Source organism: Bubalus bubalis, chromosome 13, assembly GCF_019923935.1.
Source record: "Bubalus bubalis isolate 160015118507 breed Murrah chromosome 13, NDDB_SH_1, whole genome shotgun sequence".
NCBI lineage: Eukaryota > Metazoa > Chordata > Mammalia > Artiodactyla > Bovidae > Bubalus > Bubalus bubalis.
In genome coordinates this window covers 77,516,535-77,544,176 of record NC_059169.1, presented here as the reverse complement: position 1 = coordinate 77,544,176, position 27,642 = coordinate 77,516,535, and the positions used below count along the sequence as shown (strand labels likewise).

Below are 27,642 nucleotides of genomic sequence, written 5' to 3'. Positions count from 1 at the left end.
CCTGCCCTCTTCTATTCAACAGAGATGAGAAAACTGAGACTCAAAAAGAGACTCCAATATAGACAGTTTCAAACACATATATAAAGGTTAAACATCAATTATTTAATCACTCATATAAAAAAGTTTAAAAATAAGCAGCAAATTAAATCCAAAGGAGACAAAAGGAAGGGTATAATAAAATCAGACATTATTGAAACAGAAAAGAAACACACAAAAGAGAGGCTTGACAGTGCCCAAACCTGGCTGCTTAAACAGAAACCCTGATAACTCCCTGGCAAAAGTGACCGTGAAAAAAAGAGAGAAGGTAAATAACTAACTCTAGGAGTAAAAATGATATCATTACTGGGCCCAAGGACATCAAAATATCATAAAGCAACATTGTAAACAAGTTTATGCCAATAACTAGATGACAAGGAATAATTCCTAGAAAAATAAGATCTATTAAAACATCTTACAACTATTTAAGACAATGAATTATAAGCAAAAGGCCTATTTACAATGAATGTGATGGTGACAGACTCAGGAATAATTACTAAGTATCTTATGTTTCTTTGCTTCCTTTTTTGCTTATTGTATTAAGTAAACTTCATAATCCACCATCAGAATTAATTGAGCTAGCTCAGCCTAACATATCTTTCTTTAAAAATATTTTAATGTCCAATATACAGAAATTTAAAAACTGCCCCACCATTCAAAAGGAATCTCACATAAAGCGACTTCTGTATTTCTGGGCATATTTTTAAGGGCACCACTAAACAGTCTGGACTAAACACAATACAACCAAAATGAAACAGATAAAACAGCACAAATTCTCCTAAGAATGAATAACTGCAATGCTCACTGTATCATCCTTAACGTAAAATATGAGTCTTGCTTTGTGTCTTGTGGCTCAAAAAGTAGAACTATGATATGTTACAAATGAAAGTTATTTAGGCAAAAACTAGCAAACTAGTTCAACATTTTGATTCTTTCATTATTTTCCCCAAACTTGGTCCATGTAGGAAGAAAAAACTGGTGAAAAGGCTTAAAGGTGAGGGAAACAAGGAGCTAATTTTTTAGATTCAGTGCAACATAAAAGATCGAAATAATTACAAATAAGAACAGTATTACAGCTCCTTAAAATAGGACTATGTTTCTTATTTCTTTCTATATCTGGAAAACACCTAGTCTCGTCATCTTGACATAGTAAATTTAAAAAAAAAGAATATAAGGCATAATTCATACAAAGAAGAACTATGAGAACATACAAAAGTAGGTAAAAAGTTTTCCGAAGCTACGTTAAGTGAGGTATAAAAGCTTAGGAATTCAGATGACCTACCTAGTCATCCCAGTTAAAATTATTAAATTAAAATTTGCTCAAATTTTGTTAAATTTATTCCTAAATGTTTTGTGCCTTATAGTAACTATTTAAATACTTTAATTTCCCCATTGTCCATTGCTTTTATATAAAAATACAACTGATTCTGAAGATTGACCTTGTATCCTGTGACCTTGCTTAAGTTACTTACTAGTTGTGATAGTTTTTTTGATTTCTTAGAATTTTCTATGTACATAATCATGCTGTCTCTAAATAAAGACAATTTAAATTCTTCAACTTAATCATATGTGCCCTTTATTATTTTTTCTTGCCTTACTGCACTGGCGAAGACCTCTAGCACAATGATGAACAATGAATATTCTTGCCTTTTCCCCAATCTTGGGTGGAAAGTATTTAGTTTTTTTTTTTTTTTTTTTAACCGGTAAATACAAGTTAGTTATAGGTTTTTCATTGATGCCTCTTAACAGGTTGAGGAAGCTTCCAGATATTTGTAATTTGCTGTAACATTTTATCATGAATGAACATTGCATTTTACCAAATTTTTTTTGTTTGTTGGCTTTTTTTCAGGGGGGCAGGGGCAATGTCTGAAATGATTATATGGCTTTTCCTTTATGCTGTAAATAGAGTGGTTTACATTATTTGATTTCAAATGTTAAACCAACCTTACACTCCTGGGATTAAAACCCATTTGGTTATGATGCATTATCCTTTTTACATATTGTTGAGTTTGATTTGTTAATATTTGTTACGAATTTTTCTATCTACACTCACAGAGAATACTGAGCTGTAATTCTCTTATATTATACAGGTTTGCTGGTAAAAAAAAAAATATTCTGTTTTTATTCATCTGAAATGTCTATATTTCTAACAAATGTTTTGCCAGATATACTAATGTCTATTAACTTTTTATTCTTCTTTTGGCTGTTGAAAAACAACCATTTCACTGAATTGTGGTTACTCATGACAAGTCAGTGGTCATTTTTATGATTTCCCCCCATATGTAATATGCCTTATTTATTTATTTTTGCTGCCAGTTTTAAAGATTTCCTCTTTCAATTTTAAACAATTTGATTACAACATACTTTGCTATGGTTTCTTGCTTATCTTGCTTGAGGTTCATTGAGCTTCCTGGATTGGTGACTTAAAGCTTTTCACAAAATTTGGGAATTTTTCCATCAGTACATCTTCAAATAATATTCTGCCCTGGTCTTTGTCACCCATCTTTTCTTTTTTTGAGATTTTAATTGCCCATATGTGTGTGGTGTTGGAGAAGACTCTTGAGAGTCCCTTGGACTGCAAGGAGATCCAACCAGTCCATCCTAAAGGAGATCAGTCCTGGGTGTTCATTGGAAGGAATGATGCTGAAGCTGAAACTCCAATACTTTGGCCACCTCATGCGAAGAGTTGACTCATTGGAAAAGACCCTGATGCTGGAAGGGATTGGGGGCAGGAGGAGAAGGGGACGACAGAGGATGAGATGGCTGGATGGCATGACCAACTCGATGGACATGAGTTTGAGTGAACTCCGGGAGTTGGTGAACTCCGGGAGTTGGTGATGGACAGGGAGGCCTGGCATGCTGCGATTCATGGGGTCGCAAAAAGTCGGACAGGACTGAACGACTGAACTGAACTAAGACTGCATTTTTAAGGTTGCTATTTCTATACTGAGAATTCCTAAGTATTCCCTCATTATGTTGATTCCCTCTTTACATGCTTGAACATACTTAAGGCAACTGTTTTACAGTCCTTGTCTGCTAACTCAATCATCTGTCATTTTGGGGTCTATTTCTATTAACCAATTTTCCTGCTTATTTGTATGTCTAATAATAGTCTATCAAATGCTTGATACTGTAAATGCTCTGTTGAAAAATGTTTGGATTCTGTAGTCTTCTTTCATTCAATGGTAAGTTTGTTTAGCTAAGCAGCTAATTTACTTCTGAATCGGCTTAATTGTTTCCAACACATTTTCCCCCCAACATCTAACCCTTTCATTTTTAAAATCATTTTGTATGAGGAAAACTTAGAAAATAGTGTTAAATAACAAACATCCTTGTTTTTTTTTTCAAGAGTTATTTTTAAACTTATTAAGGGAGGCATAGAATAGCTTTTACTCTAGGGACAGATTTATCCTACTTCTAAAGCATAGATTTCACAGGATATATCTTTGAATCCCAGGAGTAAGTTTAATGAAGGCTCTTAGCCATGTGGGAGCTCTGGTAATGGTTCAGCTCACCAGTCTCTAGTGGTTGTTCCTTTACCAGTGTCTGTGAGTCATGTGGCCCTAGTGGTAAAGAATCTGCCTGCCAGTGAAGGAGACATAAGAGACTCAGGTTTGACCCTGATTCAGGAAGATCCCCTGGAGGAGGGCATGGCAGTCCACTCCATTATTGCTGCCTGGACAGTCCCATGGACAGAGGAGCCTGGTGGGCTACAGTCCATGGAGTCACAAAGACTCAGACCCACCTAAGTGACTTAGCAGGCACACAAGCACTGTGGCAGGGCCAATCTGGTTCCAGTGACTTCATCACAACCAGAGGTGTAAATGCCAAGAGGGAGTTTTTGATAATCACTCAGCTTTACTCTGGTACTCTTCTCTTTCGTCTTTGGTCCACTAACTTTACCTTCTTTTCTCCTACACTTTTCTCTCAAAAACACATCCTTATCTAGTAAAAGGACTCAAAACAAAAATCAATTCTTGTAACTCAATCCAGGATTATTTCCACTACACAATATTTTTGTTAATCTCCTGGGATTAAAATAATAACAATTCAGTCTAGTTTTAATTTGCTTATTACTTGGCATACTCCTGAATTTTTTTCTCTCTCCTTTGGTGGATCTGCTGCGTATTTTTTATTTTAGAAAGATTAAGAACAAGTTCATTGATAAAGCTAAAAACAATCCATGTTGAGAAAATCTATCTGATTAAAAGCTATCCCTGGACCAGCAAACCACACAAAACTAAATAATCCATAAAGTGTTTTCCAAGAAGGCGAGAGTAATAATTGACTTCTCCATATTTTTGAGTTCCTTATCTCACACCTGAGATTCACACAGTTTACTGTGTCTCCTTGTGAGCCATGTTACCTTCCTGTTAGAGAGTGAGCTTAGTCTCCACATTCTTTTCTTCTAATTTAAGAGCCTTTATGTTGATGAAAACTACTCCCTGAATGCAGTGTCCATCACTCTGTCCACAAAATATCTATTAATTCATGTTTATAAAGCATTAGTCACTTTAAAAATAAATTTTGCATGGTTTTATTACCTTTTAATGAGAGGAGAGGTAAGGGCAGAAGGAAAAGAAATAAACTGGTATATTAAAAATGGGCCTTTAAGAAAGTATTTTTAAATTGTACTAGGAGCAAAGCAAATGATTAGACCAGAGCTTAAGCGGCTGTGGGTTTCACCCTCTTACCTGTGCAGCTGGATATACTCTCGGGGTCTGTTGAGCAGGTGAAGGAATCTATCAACAATCTTGTTTTTCCCTACACCCTGTAATTACACAGAAAGTATTAGACAAAAAAGAAACTTGTCTGGAGGTAAAACAAACTAGAATCATCTCCTACTCATAATCTGTCCTAGTTTATTGTTCAGTTCAGTTCCGTTCAGTCGCTCAGTCGTGTCCGACTCTGCAACCCCATGAATCGCAGCACGCCAGGCCTCCCTGTCCATCACCAACTCCTGGAGTTCACTCAGACTCACGTCCATCGAGTCAGTGATGCCATCCAGCCATCTCATCCTCTGTCGTCCCCTTCTCCTCCTGCCCCCAATCCCTCCCAGCATCAGAGTCTTTCCAATGAGCCAACTCTTTGCATGAGGTGGCCAAAGTACTGGAGTTTCAGCTTTAGCATCATTCCTTCCAAAGAACACCCAGGGCTGATCTCCTTTAGGATGGACTGGTTGGATCTCCTTGCAGTTCAAGGGACCCTCAAGAGTCTTCTCCAACACCACATTTCGAAAGCATCACTTCTTCGGCGCTCAGCCTTCTTCACAGTCCAACTCTCACATCCATACATGACCACTGGAAAAACCATAGCCTTGACTAGACGGACCTTTGTTGGCAAAGTAATGTCTCTGCTTTTCAATATGCTATCTAGGTTGATCATAACTTTCCTTCCAAGGAGTAAGCGTCTTTTAATTTCATGGCTGCAGTCATCATCTGCAGTGAAGTTTATTGTTAATGCAAACCAAACTAGTAAACATATACAGCACATCTTTTATGACATAGTTTTTTCTTTAACTGACTTCTAAGTACACTAGCTCTAAGTTCTTCTTATTTAAAAGGAAATGCAAAACTATTTTTAGCCTTCTGCAAATTGTTTTTTATTTTCTGCTCTTTAATTTTATACTGAGGTGTAAATATTACAGCCAGAATATTATCTATTTCAGATTTAAAGAATGGCAGCAAAGGAAATCAAGTAAAAGTAAAAACAAAGACTTTTCTAATCCACTCTTTGGAATTGTGGTTTTTAGTTATATAAAGATAAATACAACACTGTACTTCTTTTGCTTTAATTAAACACTAGTTTCTTCTCCTTTTATCCTACTTTCCAGTCTTTTAAGACCTTGGAAACCTGAAATTATAATCAGGGTTTATTAATAAGTCTCAACTGTATCTTCTCTTCTTAGAATGCCCTCATTTTCTCAGAATTTACTGACACCAGGTTGCTGTCCTTTCGTAGAGGACAAGCTGTTAAAAATGGAATCCACTCCTATTGCTCCATTTCAAAGTTTTCACTTAGAGGTGGACCACTCTATTAATGGGATGTAACACTTCTAAAAACTGAGTTGGGTGGGAAGAGTAGAAGTGGTTTTAAAAGCTGCGTTTTGTAACATATGTTGTAGCAATAAAAGTACCTTTATTGATTTCTTACACTGTCCACAGTCAAGCATATGGTACAAAGCTATATAGGCTTTAAATGGCATGTTGCAATAAACACAAAATTTTAAATAAATAAGTTCGGCCAAACAAAATGGGTGTTAATTATATCAGCTCTGTTCAATTCAAGAAACCTAGAGAAAAACAAATGTCATAAATGCACTGTACTGTCGGAAACACAAAGGCTTTCTTAAAAGAACAAGCCATGAAAAACCACTGTGGGAGCTCATGCTCCCTCCCTGCTTCCAAGATCAGATTCCCCCTTGCTCTTTCAAATTCCTCCTGAGCAATCTCAGGAGCTTGTTGTGGTTGTGTCGCTCAGTCGTGACTCTTTGTGACCCCAAGGACTGTAGCCCACCAGGCTCCTCTGTCCATGGGATTTCCCAGGCAAGAATACTGGAGTGGGTTGCCATTACAAGCCCTATAAATGTAGGATGCAATGTGAAGTCCCTGGCTGCCACTAAGAGGCTCCTTTGCTATGTCTTCTTTCAATGTGTTAAGAAGAAAATTCAACTGAGCAAACTTTACAAATCTTATTGACCTTATTCAATGATTCATGAATCTAGCAGATAGAAAGGAGAAGCACAAGAGAACAGACTTTCATAAGCAAAAGGGAGGACAAGGAAGTTCTACTAGAAACATTGTTACACTAGGTTGTGACATGGAGAAGGCAATGGCACCCCACTCCAGTACTCTGCCTGGAAAATCCCATGGATGAGGAGCCCGGTAGGCTGTAGTCCACGGGGTCGCCAAGAGTCAGACACGACTGAGTGACTTCACTTTCACTTTTCACTTTCATTCATTGGAGAAGGAAATGGCAACCCACTCCAGTGTTCTTGCCTGGAGAATCCCAGGGACGGGGGAGCCTGGTGGGCTTCCGTCTATGGGGTCGCACAGAGTCAGACACGACTGAAGTGACTTAGCAGCAGTAGCAGCAGAAGCAGGTTGTGACAAGGTCACTTTCCTCAGGGGTCTCTTGGGCCAGTGACCTCATCAGTGCTGACCAGGTGATCCTCATTTATGGGTTTAAGACTCCATTTCTGGGAGAGGCTGAAACTATAATCAAGGTAAGTCTGGGTTTTGTGATGAGAGTTTAGCATAAGGGACTCCATTTCGGGCTGGTTACTTTTGGGGGCTGTGTTACTTTTAACACATTTCAGAGTCTTCCGAACTCCAGCCTCATCTGTCTCCTGTCTCCATATACTCTCTCTGGGAATCTCACCTACTCCCTTCACTTCAGTCATCTCATATAGCGCACATGTCTCTCCTAAGCCCCAGCTGAGATGAGATCTCCTGTTTCGAACTGTCAACTGAGCTTCCGTACCAGACGTTCATACTGAACTCATTATGCTTCCACCAAAACCAACTCTGCTTTCTTTTTAACCCACTCTTAACAGTATGGCCTCATACCCAGTTGGTCAATGAAGGAGTCAGAATGTTTTTGACTACTGTATTTTTTCCCTGCTCCATTCAAAACGTCACTAGAATCTCTGTAGTTTCAATTTGCAAAACTTTTCCTTCCTTCCTTTCTCCCTCCCTTCCTCCTCTCCTTCCTTTTTCCCTCCCTCCTTCTCTTTTCTTCCTTTTATTTCCTTACACTCCTTTCTCCTCCACTTCTCTCTTTCCTCCCTCCCTTCCTTCCTTCCATATCGCCTTTGTCTAATTTATCAACCTTTTTAGCACCTAATGTTCTAGGTATTGTACTAGCTGAGTGGGATACAATGATAAATAACTACAACCCCTGACCACACTGGTAGCTTACAACCCAGTAGGAAACAGACAATGAAACAAACAAAATACAGTAAGCCTCCTACACACAAACTTTCAAGTTGTGAACACTCACAGATGCAAACGTGTTTGCATGTCCACTGACATAAACGAGTCCAGATGTCTGGGGTACACTGCCACGTGCATGCATCCTCTGTACGTGGTTGTGATGTTGTGTACTTTACTGTAAAGAGTCCAGTATCTTTATGTCAAGCCCAAAAGTATAAAAGCAGCAGTATACAGCTGATTGTGATAGTTGGGTACCAAGGCTAGCTTTGCTGTGTGTGCATGCTAAATCCCTTCCATCGTGTCCCACTCTCTGTGACCCTGTGGACTGTAGCCCTCCAGGTTCCTCTGTCCATGGGATTCTCCAGGCAAGAATACTAGAGTGGGTTGCCATTCCCTCCTCCAGGGGACCTTCCCAACCCAGGGATAGAACCTGTGTCTCCTGCAGCTCCTGCATTGCAGGCAGATTCTTTACCTGAGCCACCAGGGAAGGCCTTAGCTTTGTTGTACTTACAAACAAATTGGACTTATGAATGAGCTCTCTCAAAACAGAACTCATTTGTATGTCGAGAACTTATTGTAGATGTACATGTGATGTGTTCTGCTATGGAACATCCAAAGGTCTTGAAGATTTAACCAAAGGCTCAGGAAGTCCCACTATGCACAGTGATATTTCAGTTGAAATATCAAGGAATTAAAGACTTTATGGGCAGGAGGAAAAACAGGAGTGTTCCAGGTAGAGAGAACAGTATGTGTAAAGACTTGGGGCACTAGAGAGCTGGAGCACTGGACAGGTCCAGGTGAAGCCAAGGAGCGGGAGTGAGGAAGGGAATAATAAGGAACAAGCCTAGAGCAGGAGGCAGGTCTAGCTCGGGCAGTGCTGGAAGCCAGGTGAGAGTTTGGATTGTTTCCCAACAGCACCAAATGGCCACCGAAGTAGAGGGGTATCAGGATCAGATTTTCACTTTAGGAAAATCATTCTGGTGAAATGCCAGGACAGAGAACAAGACTGAAAGCAAAGGAAAGCAATTTGGAAACTTTTTAACAAACTCAGACCGGAGACGGTGGTGGCTTCAAGTAAGGAGCTGAGAGATCTGAATGTACTTAAGAGATAGTTAGGGGAAAGGACTAACAAGATCTGAGGATGAACTGGATGTGAGGTGAGAGAAATAAACCTTTCTGTCTTGGGCAACAAGGTGGAACGTGATGCTACTTAAAGACACATGAAACTGGGAGTTGAGGTGCCTTTGCTGGGTAGGGAGGGAAGTCTAGTATTAAAAAAAGGCAGTTTAACTTTGGAAAGACTGACTCTGCCGTGCCTGCTTCACACATCTGCTCCTGCCTCTCTGACTCACTGTCACTGCTCCAGGGCAGCCCATCATTGTGCTCAGACTCCTGGAAAGGGTCCTCTTGGGCCTCCCGCCTCTAGATTTACAACTGGCCAGTCCACCATTTGTTTAGTTATTTTTCTTAAACAGAGATCTCATCAGGTCATTTCTGGCTTCATTTTAAAAGCTCCAATAATTCGTTCGAGGAAATGCTAAAAGCATAACCCAGGAAGGAATTTCTGTAAATATCCTGAACAAAATGAGACAGTTACAGTGATCTGTTCTTTCCAACCATGGTTTTCGCCTACAACAAGAAAATCCTGAGGATTACTTTAATTGAATAAATACATAAATAGTATCTTATTTTTCCATTACAAAAGCCACACGTACTCATTTTTCTCAACGAGAAGTTTAGAAAACAAAAAAACTACCCAAAGTGCAATTGTCAAAATAAATCTGCTGCCATTTTCATTTTGTTCCTGTGGATATTTATCTTTACTTACTAATCGTTATCCTATATACACAATGTGTATCCTTTAATAAAAATTGGCACAAAATAAATAGCTTTTACATCACACTTGATTCTTTTGGAAGATAATATTTAGTCGGGAAGATCCCCTGGAGGGGAAAATGGCAATCTGTTTTGAGGATTTTTGCCTAGGAAATCCCATTGAAGAAGGAGCCTGGCAGGCTACAGTCCGTGGGGTCCCAAGAGTCGGACACAACTGAGCAACGAACAACAACAACAACAAAAGGGAATGAAATTTTTCATTTAAAATTTTCTGTAGAATGAGAGATGATAAAAACAAAGTCTATCACTGTTTTCATTTTTTCCCCATCTATTTGCCATGAAGTGATGGGACCAGATGCCATGATCTTCATTTTTTGAATGCTGAGTCTCAAGCCAGGTTTTTCACTCACTTTCATCAAGAGGCTCTTTAGTTCCTCTTCACTTTCTGCCATAAGGGTGGTGTCATCTGCATATCTGAGGTTATTGATATTTCTCCTGGCAATCTTGATTCCATCTTGTGCTTCATCCAGCCCAGAATTTTGCATGATGTACTCTGCATATAAGTTTAATAAGTAGGGTGACAACATACAGCCTTGACGTACTCCTTTCCCAATTTAGAACCAGTCTGTTGGTCCATGTCTGGTTCTAGCTGTTGCTTCTTGACGTGCATACAGATTTCTCAGGAGGCAGGTCAGGTGGTCTGGTATTCCCATCTCTTGAGGAATTTTTCACAGTTTATTGTGATCCACACAGTCAAAGGCTTTGGCATAGTCAATAAAACAGAAGTAGATGTGTTTTTCTGGAACACTGTTGCTTTTTCTATGCTGCAACAGATGTTGGCAATTTGATCTCTGGTTCCTCTGCCTTTTCTAAATCCAGCTTGAACTTCTGGATGTTCACAGTTCATGTACTGTTGAAGCCTGGCTTGGAGAATTTTGAGTATTACTTTGCTAGCATGTCAGATGAGTGCAAGTATGTGAACATTCTTTGGCATTGCTTTTCTTAGGGATTAGAATGAAAACTGAGCTTTTCTAGTCCTGTGATCATTGCTGAATTTTCCAGATTCGCTGGCATATTGAGTGCAGCACTTTTCACAGCATCATCTTTTAGGATTTGAAATAGCTCAGCTGGAATTCCATCACCTCCACTAGCTTTGTTCATAGGGATGCTTCCTAAGGCCCACTTGACTTCACACTTCAGGACGTCTGGCTCTAGGTGAGTGATCACAAGATCGTGGCTATCTGGGTCATGAAGATCTTTTTTGTTTAGTTCTTCTGTGTATTCTTATCAACTCTTCTTAATATCTTCTGCTTCTGTTAGGTTCATACCATTTTTGTCCTTTATTGAGCCCAACTTTGCATGAAATTCCCTTGGTATTTCTAATTTTTTTTGAAGAGCTCTATAGTCTTTTCCATTCTATTGTTTTCCTCTATTTCTTTGCACTGATCACTGAGGAAGGCTTTCTTATCTCTCCTTGTTATTCTTTGGAACTCTGAATTCAGATGGTATGTCTTTCCTTTTCTCCTTTGCCTTTCACTTCTCTTCTTTTCTCAGCTATTTGTAAGGACTTCTCAGACAACCATTTTGCTGTTTTGCATTTCTTTTTCTTGGGGATGGTCTTGATCCCTGCCTCCTGTACAATGTCACGAACCTTCATCCATAGTTCAACAGGCACTCTGTCTATCATATCTGAGCATGCAAGCACGCAAACTTAAGTTCTAAGCAGTTAGGATCCTGCAAACAATGGGATTTTAAAGGCAAATTCACTCTGACTTAAAAGAGGGGGCTGTTCTCCGCTTCACTATATTACAAAACACAATGTCAGGAGGTAGTCTCTCTGAATTGCTGTATATGAAAGTTTATTATTCTAATGTTGTGGAGTCATAAATCAATTACTCAAAGATTATAAAACAGCCTAAAACATGTATCCAGGAACTCCCTGTGTGCAAGGTTCAGAAGGGAGAAGGTGAGGAAGTCAATTTTCTTTCTTCTGCAGTAATTTTTAAAATGGTCTCCAAGTGAGTGCTTGCTTGCATGGCTAGTGTTCAGCTTGCCACGTGCTGTCTGAAGCATCTTAACTTTTGGCCTTCCCTCCAGTTCCTCCTAATTCTTCAATAACTTTCATAGAGTTGGCTCCATTTGTATAAAACTTAAAGATTTTTTTCATAGGGTCCTAATTTTCCTTAGAAACACTAATTGTATGAATGTCATCAACAAATACCAATTGCAGTCAAACATAACAACTAAAAAGCTAGTTATTTCAGTAGCATTAGGAGAAATAAATTGCTTTCTTAAAATAACCATAAAGTTTTCATCAAATGTTGAAACTTTTAATTCTTTGTCTAAAATGCCTGAAAATATACTTATTATACAAGCAGTAGGGAGACTCAGACAATCAATCCTCCTTAATCTGTCTCAGGTAGAGGTTTCTACCACCATCTTCATTCATTTGAATAAAGACGGCCTAGATAAGCTGATCTCCAAACACGATCTTATTCTAATAGTTTTTAATCCAATAACACAGTGAGAGGTCCCTGCTTTAGGAATCACTGGAAGTTTCTTATCTTCCAAATTCTCTCAGTGAACATACATTATTTATGTATCCAGAAAAAAGAACTAAACTGCACAGTAAACAGTTCCAAACATTTGCATAAACAGGTTCCTGTAACAGATCCAGAAACAGCGCCCGAAAGTCAGGCAGAACAACACAGCTTTCGATTGCACTACTAGTTTGCATGGCTTTAAAACACACTGATAAAGCTTCCCGGCAAAGTCAAAAGCTCCTTTTCAAACAGGAATAATAAAATCCACATCCCTGAAATTTCCCTTTGAAATCATGTGCTGCTGTAAATGGCAAAGTTAGACTCTTTGGTAGTTTGGTCACTTGGTATAACCAAAGCAGCCAAAATAAATACTGTGGGGGGGAAGAAATCAACGTGCTTACAAGAGCAATATACAGATTCAGAACGAAGGCAAGAAAAACACTCCTAAGAAACACTGGATGGATAAACTGAAGATCAAAGAGAACGCGCGGGCTTCCCTGGTACTCAGTGGTAAAGAACCTGCCTGCCAATGCAGAAGACACTGGTTCAATCCCTCGGTTGGGAAGAGCCCCTGGAGGAGGAAATGGCAGCTCACTCCAGTATTCTTGCCTGGGAAATCCCATGGGCAGAGGAGCCTGGCGGGCTACAGTCCATGGTGTCATTAAGGAGTTGGACACGTCTTAGTGACTGAACAGCAACAATTTGTGCAGCATGGCAAAGAATTTCCATATTGTACTTTAGGCAACTCTATAGCAAGAGGTTTGAGAAGGGACACAAAATAATATGATATCAAATAAAGATCGCATTATGCTTGATGAAAGCAAATATTGTATAGCCTTGGGACTCCTAAGCCATTGTAGCTATGAGAAGCACGGCACACTTTATTATCAAATTCCCTGCTGCCACTAGCAGCTGGGGACACAGGCGGGGAAGTCTGGACAAACTGTTCCATCCGTCTACAGACATTAGACAATTATTCTGGCATAGCAACACGGTGTGTTTCTGATGCTACACAGCAACAATCTGCCACTGCACAGTTCAGACGATTAATTAACAAAATCCACACATTCTTTAATTTTGGCAATAAAATATTCACAGTATCTCAATATTAAATAATTCAACAAACATTTACTAAGCCCATACCAGAAAAAAACTAAATCTGTTCATTATAAGCCTCTAATTAACAGATGGTATGAGATACAAAGGATTATATAGAATTACGTAGTAACAATGTGTATAGAGTCCTCCTTAGTCAGTATTAAATATATGCTTACTGATTTTCACAGTGTATAAAAGATTTCAAAATTAAATGCTATGAAAATTCAGGGGAAAAAAACAATTTTTTTAATTGTTGGGAAGTAATTCAGACAGAAATTTCTAGTCTGGAAGAAATGAATATGGTTTCATTGCATTATGTAAATTAATTAAGAAGTGAAATTGGGCTGATGAAATTTACTTTAGAAAATACTTCCTCACTGTAAGTTCATCGATATTGGTATAATTTTGATACAATGTTTATATTCATGAAAGTGGGTCGATATCTCTCAGGATAAAGAGAATAGGAGAACGTATCTTTCAACTTTCAAAGGGACTCAGGAGGTACATCAACTGAAGTGTCCACTCTTATTTGCCTGCTGATGGAAACAAACCAACTGCAAAGTGACACTGGGGAGAACTGAGGAAAACCGAATGTAGGGTATCAGTGTATATTAAGGGGTATTATTAATTTGTTAGGAGTAATGATCAGATTGTGGTGATGTAAGAGATAAAAACTAAGATAGTATAAGAAAAATCCATTATGTAAAAGTATGGTCTTTTAAAAGACAACATACAGATAATATGTTCAACACAGATTAAAACAAGATGAACAAAATTCTGGTAATTGTTGAAACAAAGTTATGGGGACAAAGGAGTTCATTATATACTCTACTTTTTATAGAATATATTTTATAATTTCATAATAGAAAAATTCAAAATGCCCTGAACTCTGTATGTAAAGCATAGCTCCTGGCTTATTATAAGCACTGAATATAAGTTAGCTATTACATAATATTATTGTTGTTGCTATTGCTGCTGTATTACTAGTATAAGAATTAGTGTGCGTGGGTGCTAAGTCGCTTCAGTCGTGTTCAACTCTTTGCAACCCTATGGACTGTAGCTCACCAGGCTCCTCTAACCATGGGATTTTCCAGGCAAGTATACTGGAGTGGACTGCCATTTCCTACTCCAGGGGATCCTCCGGACCCAGGGATCGAACCCACATCTCTTATGTCTTCTGCATTGGCGGGTATGTTCTTCATCATGAGGGCCACCTGGAAAATCATGGTATGGTGGAAAAAAAGCATGAACTTGGAAAAATATGAGTCCTAACTCAGCCATTAATAAGCTATGTGATCTTGAGCAGATATTGAAACTTTTTGAGCTTCAGTCTATTTGTCAAGTATGGAAAATAAAAATATTTATCTCAAAGGGTTTCCATAGAACTACATGAAATGATTTTTTAAAGTATATTGGAAATTGTAAAACATACAATTATTACCATTTTTAATCCTTGCTCATAAGAAACTTGTAATTCAATTATAGGTGAAATTTAAAAATCAAAACAACTTTAAGAGAAGAATGAATTAAACACTGATAAAATACTATAAATGTTCCAAGGAAAACAAGATTATTTCTATTTGGGGGAGACTAAGACAAGCTTCACAGGGGAAAAGAAATCTGAGCTCTTGTAAACTACAGGATTTTCACAGAGAAAGATGAGAGGAAGAAGTTCATATGAAGCAAACAATATGTAAAATGGCTGGGAGAATAGAAAGGCATCATGTACTTGCGTGTGTGCTAAGCGGCTTCAGTCGTGTCTGGCTCTGAAACCCTATGCACTGTAGCCTGCCAGGCTCCTCTGGCCATGGGATTCACCAGGCAAGAATACTGGCGTGGGTCGCCATGCCCTCCTCCAGGGGATCTTCCTGACTGAGGGATCAAACCCACGTCTCTTATGTCTCCTGCACTGGCAGGCGGGTTCTTTACCACTAGCACCACCTGGGAAGCCCACTGTGTACTCAGGAAGGGTAAGAAACTCTGACTTGGAAGAACTAGAACTACAAAAGAGGTTTGGAGACAGGTCATAGGTTTTTTTGAGCGTTTCTCTTTGAAAGAGATTTTATCGGATAGGCAAGGGGAGCCATTTCAGCTTTCAGGAGGAAAATAAAATTAAGAGATGCTAAGATAAATCACTGCAGATGGTGACTGCAGCCATGAAATTAAAAGACGCTTACTTCTTGGAATAAAACTTATGACCAACCTAGATAGCATACTGAAAAGCAGAGACATTACTTTGCCAACAAAGGTCCATCTAGTCAAGGCTATGGTTTTTCCTGTGGTCATGTATGGATGTGAGAGTTGGACTGTGAAGAAAGCTGAGCACCAAAGAATTGATGCTTTTGAACTGTGGTGTTGGAGAAGACTCTTGAGAGTCTTGGACTGCAAGGAGATCCAACCAGTCCATTCTGAAGGAGATCAGCCCTGGGATTTCTTTGGAAGGAATTATGCTAAAGCTGAAACTCCAGTACTTTGGCCACCTCGTGCGAAGAGTTGACTCATTGGAAAAGACTCTGATGCTGGGAGGGATTGGGGGCAGGAGGAGAAGGGGACGACAGAGGATGAGATGGCTGGATGGCATCACTGACTCGATGGACGTGAGTCTGAGTGAACTCCGGGAGTTGGTGATGGACAGGGAGGCCTGGCGTGCTGCGATTCATGGGGTTGCAAAGAGTCGGACACGACTGAGCAACTGAACTGAATTGAACTGAAGATTGATCTCAGTGTTGATAGATTAGAAAGTGCCATGGAATTGTAAAAAGTACCTACAGAATCAGTACTCTAGAAACATGAAACACATGAAAGTCAGAGACTGAGAAGGCATCTCCTATGAAAATCAGCCAGAGCTCACTTTTTGTTTGATAAGGAAAATATATTAGAATTTTGGTAAAGGTAAAAAATATAGACTCTGGAATACAAGCAGAGCCTAAGTATAAAAATTTCACCAGAGTGCTATTATTTGGTAAAATCATACAGAAGGCCCACTTTAAGTGAAAAACAAAAAAGGAAAAAAAAAAAGTTGACAAATCTAGCACATTATTGGACTATATTCACCTAGAAGCAATTGTGAATTATTAACTGTCTCATTAAATACAAATTAAATTCTGATGACTTGCTTTGCAATTTAACATCACAAATGAGAAAACATTACTATATGCAGATGATTAAACTTCCACTTCTTAAAACAAATACTATATATGTTTAAAACAATTCTTATATAATGGGGGTACCTATGCATTCTAGAACACTACATTACTAAACTATTTCTTCCTTCAAATATCTGATAAAATGCAACTGCTTCTCCAAATCCAAGTGTCCTTATTTAGAAACAGAAGGTTATTTATTTTGACCACGCCGTGTGACATGGGGATCTTAGCTCCCCAAGCAGGGATCGACCTCGTGGCCCCTACAGTGGAAGCACAGTCTTAACCACTGGACCACCAGAGAAGTCCCCAGAAGTTTATTCTTAAGGAGTTTTTAAACAACAAAAAAAATTATGCACCTATCAGCTGAATCTATAACCCAAAAAACTGACCATGAATACTTGGTATTTCAAATATAATAAAGCTCTACAAACCAAAAGAAAGTAACATACAGGGAGGAAGAAAGCGTATTCTTTTTTTTCTCACTGTTTTAATTTATTAATTGAAGGATAATTGCTTTACAGAATGTTGTTGTTTTCTGCCAAACCTCAACATGAATCACCCATAGGTATACATACATCCCCTCCCTTTTGAGCCTCCCTCCCATCGCCCTTCCCATTCCACCTCTCTAGGTGGATACAGAGCCCCTGTTTGAGTTTCCTGAGCCATACAGCAAATTCCTGTTGGCTATCTATTTTACATATGGTAATGCAAGTTTCCACGTTACTCTTTTCGATACATCTCACCCTCTCCTCTCCTCTCCCCATGCCCATAAGTCTGTTTTCTATGTAGAAAGCTTATTCCTGAAGAGAGCTGTGATGATAAAAGCATCACTGGCTTGAAAGTAAGCAGCCATTTCTCTTTTTTACTGTCAGGAAAGCTGAAATAAATAGAAAGTCATGTTACGATTTTTTCAAAAACCCAGCATGAAACTAACCGCATGAAAGGTACATGTAACGTTATAATTACAGTAAGTAGAAAATAATGCATATAGTGCATGCTAACAAAGTCCTACAATATGCAGCACTGTATACTAAGGGACCATGAAACATGTAATTTCAGGGTATCCTGTCCCTTTTGGCTGACAGCAGCAATTCTGCTTCTTTTACTGGAAAGTTGATGGACTGTTCCAAAAAAAAAAATCCCACACAGAAAAATGAAAAGATAAAATCAATTTTATTTCACCAAAAGATGGGGCCTACTTTATGTTGCTATAAGTGATGTTTATAGACTTGTTTTCAGCTTCCCAACAGTTACGAAAACTCATCTAATGTCATAGATTCTTAGAAAAGATAGTAATACATGGAAAGAAAAGATGGGATTTGGCTTAATAAAGATGATAAACATTGAGATACCTCAAAATCAACATTTATTCCCTTTAATTTCCTCACAATAAAAGTTGCTACAAGTAACAGTGATCTTTCAAAGCAATATTAAATTGACAACTTCAACTACTGAAAAGTTTCTTTCATGAACTTCAGCCAGTCTCTAATTTGCAAAACAGAAGGCTGGGTAGTCTGTATCTATGTTTAGACAGCTTGTATTAATAGCATTCATTATATTTTATTGTATTTGTATATCAACCCACTGCTGGCTTCTCTGTCAATATTTAATGCCCAAAGCTTCAATTCTAATTAACTTTTTTTGCTTTTTGAGTAGTCATCATGTAATGTTTCACTCCAGTTCAATTCCTAGGTTGGGAAAATCTCCTGGAGAAGGGATTGGCTACCCACTTCAGTATTCTTGGGCTTCCCTGGTGGCTCAGACAGTACGAAATCTGCCTGCAATGCAAGAGACCTGGGTTCGATCTTTGGATTGGGAAGATCCTCTGGAGAAGGGCATGGCAACCCACTCTAGTATTCTTGCTTAGAGAATCTCCATGGACAGAGGAGCCTGGTGGGCTACAGTCCATGGGGTCACAAAGAGTCGACACGACTGAGCGACTAAGCACAGCACAGCATGTAATGTTACAGAAAGAGTAAAAAAGGAGCCTGATCAACTACTAAAAATGGTTCACTTAGTTTCAAACTAAATCATGTGATTAAAACAGGCATTTTCCCAGATGGCTGTCACTTTGCCTTTGAGTGCAAACACCAGTGACACCATCCCATGAGAGCTGAGTGTCAGTCATTCTTAACCTACCAGTTGTAGCTCTGCTTGCCTGTCTTTTCCTTTTTTCATTGTTTTGATTCACAAGGTCGTTAAAGGCTGCAGGTGAGAAGGTGCGTAAAATATTAAGAGTGGTCCAGAAGTACCACTAATAAATAAAGCAGGGCATTTGAAAAGGTACTGACGAAGCACCTGAGTTACTACGGCTGCAGAAGTACACATTCCTGAACAAGGAACCTCCCAGACGATCAGGACTCTGAAGAAAGCACCGGGAAAGAGAACACAGAACTCCACACTGGTTTTTAGAAAAGGGCACCTCTGTGGAGTACCTGCTCTACATTTGCCAACAAATACTATGGGTGGCTTTCTTCTCTCCCATACACACCAAATGGAAGTAATTAAGAGTCTTAATAGTAATGAACCTGGTGGGCATTATGCTAAGCAAAATAAGACAAAGACAAACACTGCATGGTATCATTTATATGTGCAACCTTTTTTTTAATTAATTAATTTATTTTAATTGGAGGCTAATTACTTTATAATATTGTGGTGGTTTTTGCCATACATTGACATGAATCAGCAATGGGTGTACATGTGTCCCACCATCCTGAACCCCACTCCAACCTCCCTCCCCACCCCACCCCTCTGGGTTGTCCCAGAGCACCAGCTTTGGGTGCCCTGCTTCATGCATTAAATTTGCATTGGTCATCTATCTTACATATGCTAAGATACATGTTTCAATGCTATTCTCTCATATCGTCCCACCTTCACCTTCTCCCACAAAGTCCAAAAGTCTGTTCTTTACATCTGTGCCTCTTTTGCTGTCTTGCATATAGAGTGGTTGTTACCATCTTTCTAAATTCTATATATATGCGTTATTATACTGTATTGGTGTTTCTCTTTCTGGCTTACTTCACTCTGTATAATAGGCTCCAGTTTCATCCACCTTATTAGAACTGACTCAAATGTGTTCTTTTCTATAGCTGATTGATATTCCATTGGGTATATGTACCACAACTTCCTTATCCATTCATCTGCTGATGGACATCTAGGTTGCTTCCATGTCCTGGCTATTATAAACAGTGCTGCAATGAACATTGGGGTACACGTGTCTCTTTCAATTCTGGTTTCCTTGGTGTGTATGCTGGGGATTGCTGGGTTTTATGGAAATTTTAGTTCCAGTTTTTTAAGGAATCTCCACACTGTTCTCCATAGTGGCTGTACTAGTTTGCATTTCCACCAACAGTGTAAGAGGGTTCCCTTTTCTCCACACCCTCTCCAGCATTTATTGTTTGTAAACTTTTTGACGGCAGCCATCCTGACTGGCCTGAGATGGTACCCCATTGTGGTTTGATTTGCCTTTCTCTGATAATGAGTGATGTTGAGCATCTTTTCATGTGTTTGTTAGCCATCTGTATGTCTTCTTTGGAGAAATGTCTGTTTGGTTCTTTGGCCCATTTTTTGATTGGGTCATTTATTTTTCTGGTATTGAGCTGCAGGAGTTGCTTGTGTATTTTTGAGATTAATTCTGTGTCACTTGCTTCATTTGCTATTATTTTCTCCCATTCTGAAGGCTGTCTTTTGACCTTGCTTATAGTTTCCTTCGTCGTGCAAAAGCTTTTAAGTTTAATTAAGTCCCATTTGTTTATTTTTGTTTTTATTTCCAGTATTCTGGGAGGTGGGTCATAGAGGATCTTGCTGTGATTTATGTCAGAGAGTGTTCTGCCTATGTTTTCCTCTAAGAGTTTTATACTTTCTGGTCTTATATTTAGATCTTTAATCCATTTTGAGTTTATTTTTGTGTATGGCATTAGAAACTGTTCTAGTTTCATTCTTTTACAGGTGACTGACCAGTTTTCCCAGAACCACTTGTTAAAGAGATTGTCTTTTCTCCATTGTATATTTTTGCCTGCTTTGTCAAAGATAAGGCATCCATAGGTGCAAAAGATTGCATTCAAATAGAGTAGAAAAGTGATTGCCAGGGTCTGGGCAGTGGAGGAAATAGGGAAAGGTTGGTAAAAGAGTACAGACTTTCACATAGAAGATGAATAGATTCTGAGGATCTAATGGTGCAACATGGTAACTACAGTTAGAAACACCATGCTGTATAATTGAAATTTGCTAAGACAGTAAAACTTATACATTCTCAGCAAATAAATATATAAATAAAAAGGTAAATATGTGACATAATGAATATAGTATATAACTCAGTAGGAGAAATTTTTTCACAATGTGTCTGTAAGAAACATGTATATTACCATATGTAAAACAGATGACCTGTGCAAGTTCGATGCATAAAGCAGGGCTCTCAAAGCCCATGCTCTGGGACAACCCAGAGGGATGCGGTGGGAAGGAAGGTGGGAGGGGAGTTCAGGATGGGGGGACACATGAGCACCTGTGGCTGATTCATGTCGATGTATGTATGGCAAAAACCACCACAATATTGTAAAGTAATTATCCTCCAATTAAAATAAATTAATCAAATTAAAAAAAAAAAGATGTTACGGGAAAACCCAAACAAAGTTTTTGGCAAACCCAATATATCAAATCATCATGCTGTATACATTAAATATAAATTTTCTTGTCAGTTATACTTCAATAAAGGAAAAGATAAAAGTCTAACCATAGAATCTTCCCCATATCTTAACACAGACGCTACTTTTTGAAAACAAGTTTGAAAGTTACTGAAGTGGACTAAAATATTCAGAAAAGTTCCACTGAGGGTTTCGCCAGCTGCCATGGAAAGTCCAGTTTCCCTTGCTGACCTGGCGAGTGTGCACATGTGCAGGGCTGCACCTCATGTAACCAGCTAAACACTGAGTAGTACTCAATCATTATTCGAAAAAATCAAATGATTAGCGTCTCACTATTCGGCCCTAGCGATAATGCTGCTAGGCTCTGACCTGATCCCATCAGTGTGTAATCATACCTGGCTGTACGGGTCCCATCAGTGTGTAATCATACCCGGCTGTACGGGCCACGACAGCATTTTCTCTCCTAAGTACTTTCTCTTACTCCCTAGATTCTATCTTATTCATCATTTCTTTCATCAAACAGGTGCAAGTTTACCGAATAAGAAGTTTAGTCAGTTCGTTTTAGAATCTCCTGAAAGTAATCCAAGAAAGCCTAAATTTAACTTCAAATTACTTCTAAATCATTTTGCCTACTCAGCAGAAATGTATTCTATGCAGTCCTCTAAAGTATATTTGTTAAATGTCTATTATGCACAAGACATCAGGGAGGACACACACAAAAAACTAAGACTCTTCTTAAGGGGCTCTCTCTTTTCAGGAGAGAGATGACAGGTGGACGCATAAGTCCAACAGAAGTCAAAAGAAATCTAAATGGCCTGCTGTAACAATTCAGAGAATGGACCCAAACCTTCAGCCTGAAGTGTTCAGGAGGATTTTATTAAAGAAGTATATTACAGAATATTACAGCCAGAGGGACCTTAGAAAACACCCATTGCAGTCCTATCATTTTACAGATAAGAAAAAGAAAAAAAACGAAAAAAGACAAAGCCCTTTAAGGAGAGATAGCAATGAACCCAATAGTACATACAGAGACAAGCAGTCTGCGCAGGAAGGCAGACCTCTGGATTCCCAGCTTTCTGCTTTTCCATGTTCCCACACTGCCCTCTGACACAGGGAGGATTTGAATAGGCAAACATGGGGGAAAGAAGAGAGCAGGCTGGTGAAGATCAAACACTAAAATATAACACTGATAAGGTGTTTGGGCTTCCTGGTGGCTCAGTGGTAAAGAATCCGTCTGCCAATGCAGGAGATTAAGAGACACGGGTTCAATCCCTGGGTTGGGATCTCTTGGAGTAGAAAATGGCAAACCACTCCAGTATTCTAGCCTGGAAAATCCCGAGGACAGAGGAGCTTAACAGGCTACAGTCCACGGGGTCTCAAAGAGTCGGACACGACTGAGCAACTAACAAGAAGGTGTTTGGAAAACAGTGTGTTAAAATCTGAGGGCATGATTTTCAAGGGAGAAATGAGACACAAGATGGCAAGTGGAGTGAGATTAGACAATGGAAGACATCAAATGACAGCCTGAAAGACTTCGTTTTTCACTAGATGGCTTCATGGACACAGGTAGCAGAATTTACTTATAAAATCCAACTAGAGTTCCTGCAACATTGGTATCATTATATGACACTGATCACCTTAGAGGTTTATAATGAGAGGATAAAGAACCCTTCTGACATGAGAAAGGACAATTAAGTGTAGCAAATTTCTAATGAATGCAATCTCTGTTTTTCAGTATTTCTCTTTCTCCAAAGTGGAGGGTGACACCCTACCAGTAAAAGAAGGGGAGACACTGTGACCTGCTGACAACAGCGCTAATTGAGAGAGGTTGGTGTGATACCCCACCTCCTGCTTGGCACCTCCGGGGGGGTTTCAGCAGCGTCTTCCCAGAGGTTCCTTTGCCAACTCTCGGCAAGCCTGAAACTCGGTAGGATCTCCATCCTCACTGGATGCCGGGTTCACCCATGCATGTGTAGAGAGGGAGCTGCTCTTCCCTCCACCCAACGCCGAGCCCTTTGCGCCTTATTCTTTACCTTGGGACTAGAAATAGGTGGCACGGTGGTAAAGAATCTGCCTGTCAATTCAGGAGATCCAAGAGATGTGAGTTCGATCCTGGGTTGTGAAGATCCCCTGGAGTAGGAAATGGCAACCCACTCCAGTATTCTGGCCTGGAAAATTCCATGGACAGAGGAGCCTGCCAGGCTACAGTCCATGGGGTCACAAACAGTCAGACATGACTGCATACATTCACACACACACAGGAACAGACTAGAGGCAACATACAGGATCTCACACCAACATTCGCATAGCTCTCTAGAGTGATTTCAAAGTACTTTCATAGTCTCTGATTCACTGATCATAAAGAAGCAGCAATCCTTGGCTCCAACTCTGCCTTCACCCTATACGTGCTGTGTTGTGCTTAGTCACTTAGTTGTGTCCAACTCTTTGCGACCCCATGGCCTGTAGCCTGCCAGGCTCCTCTGTCCATGGGGATTCTCAAGGCAAGAATACTGGAGTGGGTTGCCATGCCCTCCTCCAGGGGATCTTCCCAACCCAGGGATCGAACCCAGGTCTCCCATATTGAAGGCAGGTTCTTTACCATCTGAGCCACCAGGGAAGCCCCCTATAGCTCTCCCCAGTCCCCCAGAGAGTAGAATGCTCTCTCTGTCTCTCTGGTTACTGGTTAGCTCTAACTTCAACCTTTCAACTTAGACAACTCTTATGAAGCCCTATCTCTATTATCCAACTTAATTATAAACCCTGCCTTTACCAGGAAACTCTTGCTGTATTCTACCCACTAAATCTCAGGACATCAGTATCAGCTGGGATACATCAAAGCTGCTTGAACATCGCAGCTTGATCTCTAGGGACCTTCCTTTTGAAAGCCTGCTCCTTAGCAAAAAAATTATTCCTCAACCGCCAGCTCTGTGTATGCTTGGTCTGCAGCTGTTGAGATGCCAGCAGATTGTGTCTAAGGCAATTCAGGTAACCACAGAAGATCAGAAAAGAGAGCACTGCCAGAGTTTAACAACTTTTGTGAGGTACACTGGGCTATCAAGTCATCATTTTGCAAAGTGAGAGGAGAGTCATGATTGTTCAGAGCCGGATGAGAACTTGACCTCCTGGGCCTCAGTATCAAATACTGAATGTCGGACTATTAACTGATCCTCATCCTTCCATGCTGGTACATAGACTCATCAGGAAAAAATTATTTTTCACTAAATAAAAGTTGGTAGGACTTTATAAATAGTGAACGAGGAGACTGTGAATATTTTATTGCTCATTGTTTAATTCTTGCTTGGAAAAAAAAAAAAAGAAATGGAGTATTAAAGCCTTTTTTAAAAACACAGTGACCCACAGATTTCATTGTAACTGAGGACCTACCATGAGCCAGGCACAGTGAGAAGTGCTTTCCATTATCTCATGTGATCCTTACATTAGCCCAATAGAGTGCATATGATTTGTATTCCTAGGTTAGATATCAGGAAACTGAGCCTGAGTAACATTAGCAATGCACCCAAAGTCACAGCCATCTGTAAAAGAGTTGCGATTGGACCTCTAGCCAGCTAACTGCCAAGTCTGTGAACTCAACCAGTAAACTGCCCAACTGGCCCATTTTTATTGAAAAAAAAAAAAACAAAAAACGCTCAATTGGCCCATTTTTATTTTTTTTTAAATCAAGTTTGAGGCACTAATAAAGAATATGTATTGTTTTTATAAGTTACAAGACAGAAAGAAAGACCAAACTTCTTTTGAAAGCTTGTTATCCTTAATTTTAAACTAATTTTAAAAACCAAAGGTGCTGTTCACTCTGAGTCTGATAATTCCATTGAAAATTAACAGAAACCTCTAGATATTAGAATAAGTGCCATCCATCCCTCCAGAGACACATATTCAGTATCTAGTACTTGGCAGCAAGCACTGTACCAGGAACAAAGGACACAGATGCGCGAGAAGCACGGTCCCTGCCCTTGAGGAGCATACAGACAAGCTGGGAGGACAGTCATTCTACATGTGGACACAGTGACACATGACAAGTGTGATGATGGGGAGATGGGAGGAAGTTATGCAGAAGCAGGGGAAGCCTAACTCACTGGGACAAGAGGACACCTCTGGAGTTAGAGAAGCGGGGTGTGGGAAGGGGATGGCGAGTGCTCCAGGCAGAGAGAAGAACATGCTTCGAGGACCGGAGTGGAGCTGAGGACTGAAGGAAGTTCAGAGTGGCTCATTGAGGTTAGTGGTTCAGTCATGTCAGACTCTCTGCAACCCCATGGACTATAGCCCACCAGGCTCCTCTGTCCATGGGATTTCTCAGACAAGAATACTGGAGTGGGTTACCATTTCCTCCTCCAGGGGATCCTCCTGACCCTGAGATCGAACCCAGGTCTCCTGCATTGGCAGGCGGATTCTTTAGCCCTGAGCCACCTGGGAAGCCCTCAATGTGGCTCAAGCTAACGCCAAATGCAAGAAAGGAGGGAGCCAAACCTTAGGACTGGGTAGGTGGGCAGGGGCTGCTCCTGAAGGACCCTTGAAGCCATACTAAAGACTACACCTTCATGGGAAATAGATGGGGAAACAGTGGAAACAGTGTCAGACTTTATTTTTCTGGGCTCCAAAATCACTACAGATGGCGACTGCAGCCATGAAATTAAAAGACGCTTACTCCTTGGAGGGAAAGTTATGACCAACCTAGATAGCATATTCAAAAGCAGAGACATTACTTTGCCAACAAAGGTTCGTCTAGTCAAGGCTATGGTTTTTCCTGTGGTAAAGTGTGGATGTGAGAGTTGGACTGTGAAGAAGGCTGAGCGCCGAAGAATTGATGCTTTTGAACTGTGATGTTGGAGAAGACTCCCGAGAGTCCTTTGGACTGCAAGGAGATCCAACCAGTCCATTCTGAAGGAGATCAGCCCTGGGATTTCTTTGGAAGGAATGATGCTAAAGCTGAAACTCCAGTACTTTGGCCACCTCATGTGAAGAGTTGACTCATTGGAAAAGACTCTGATGCTGGGAGGGATTGGGGGCAGGAGGAGAAGGGGACGACAGAGGATGAGATGGCTGGATGGCATCACTGACTCGATGGACGTGAGTCTGAGTGAACCCCGGGAGTTTGTGATGGACAGGGAGGCCTGGCGTGCTGCAATTCATGGTGTCGCAGAGTCGGACACGACTGAGCGACTGATCTGATCTGATCTGAAGGGCAATGGGGAACCAACTTGAGCAAAAAAATGCTCAGATTTTAGTTTCACAAGTATCCATCTGGCTGCAGAGTGGAAAGTGGATCACAGTGGGTGTAAGCTTGGGTCTAAGAACCTTGTATTAGGAAACCACTTCTGTAAGCCAAGTGATAGGTGGTGGTGAGCTGGGCTGGGTGACAGGTATCAGAAAGAAGATATTTATAAGGCAGAATGGATAGGAATTGATGGAAGATTGAATGGGGCGGGTGGGAGGCAGTGATTTAAGCCCTGAGGTAATTCTAAAGTTTAGAAGGTAGAAGACCCTATTGTTTAATTTCAACTAGTCATTTAGTTAGGGGGAAAAAAATCGTTTTTGAAAACTTACTCCCTCAAGCAGAAGAAACATACGGCTTTTAAACCATATTATTATTAGTACCTGGTTTCATTAGTATTCATTAGTACCTGGTTTCAGCCATAACTCACCTGGTTTCCAACCAATAATAGGTGTTCTCCAAGAAGAAAGTCTTTGAGCATATCTTCCATCACTATCATGTGCTAGAGGAAAAAACAACTAGAGGTTAATTGTGCTTTGCATAATCAATGCGAAATAAGAAAGTTGACAGCTATAAAGATATCTTCATGGAAAGAAAAACATTTATTAGAATAGACAGTTCTCAATTTGATTACACTAAAAAATTAAAATGCATGCTGCGGTCAAAAATAAGTTATATAACCAATTGGGTCACTCATATTGAAGACCTGAAATGGTCTACCTCAGCAAGACTCAACCACTGACTGATACATATTTCAAAGAGTTTTTATAATGTGACTCAAATATTTTTCAGCTATTGTACTATGGAGAGTTGGCTTATAATTTAATGTGATATTTAACTTAATACTTACTAATGTAAATATATAAAGGTTTTCTAAAACAATTGGAGATTTCATGGAAAATCTTACATTGACTTCTTAACTATGACTTTCAACGCATATGTGTAGGTTTAGAATTAAAAATGTCAGCAACTATACTCCAAAAAATTATATATTTTTAAAATTTTTTCATATTTTTAAGTTCAAAACATGACACAATATAATAAGAATAAGATTAAAGTTGTTCACAGTAGTCACAGAGGAAATTACATTGCTCTTTTGTATCTTGAAAAATAGGACAATCATAAGTAGGTCAAAAAGGCTCATCCAGGATTAAAGGGAGAACTACAGACTGGAACGAT

General features: G+C 39.7%; 1 protein-coding gene across 4 annotated transcripts in view; it reads right to left on the bottom strand.

The window, feature by feature from the left end:
- The window catches only part of VWA8 (von Willebrand factor A domain containing 8), a 372,743-nt gene that overhangs the window by 211,823 nt on the left and 133,278 nt on the right, over positions 1–27,642 (bottom strand). For all 4 annotated transcript variants that reach the window (XM_044926848.2, XM_025263046.3, XM_044926849.2 and 1 more), the window contains exons 20-21: positions 26,894–26,965; positions 4,731–4,807 (exon numbers count right to left, since the gene is read on the bottom strand). In XM_044926848.2, coding sequence (XP_044782783.2) covers positions 4,731–4,807; positions 26,894–26,965 — 149 coding nt within the window. The remainder of the gene's footprint in view (positions 1–4,730; positions 4,808–26,893; positions 26,966–27,642) is intronic.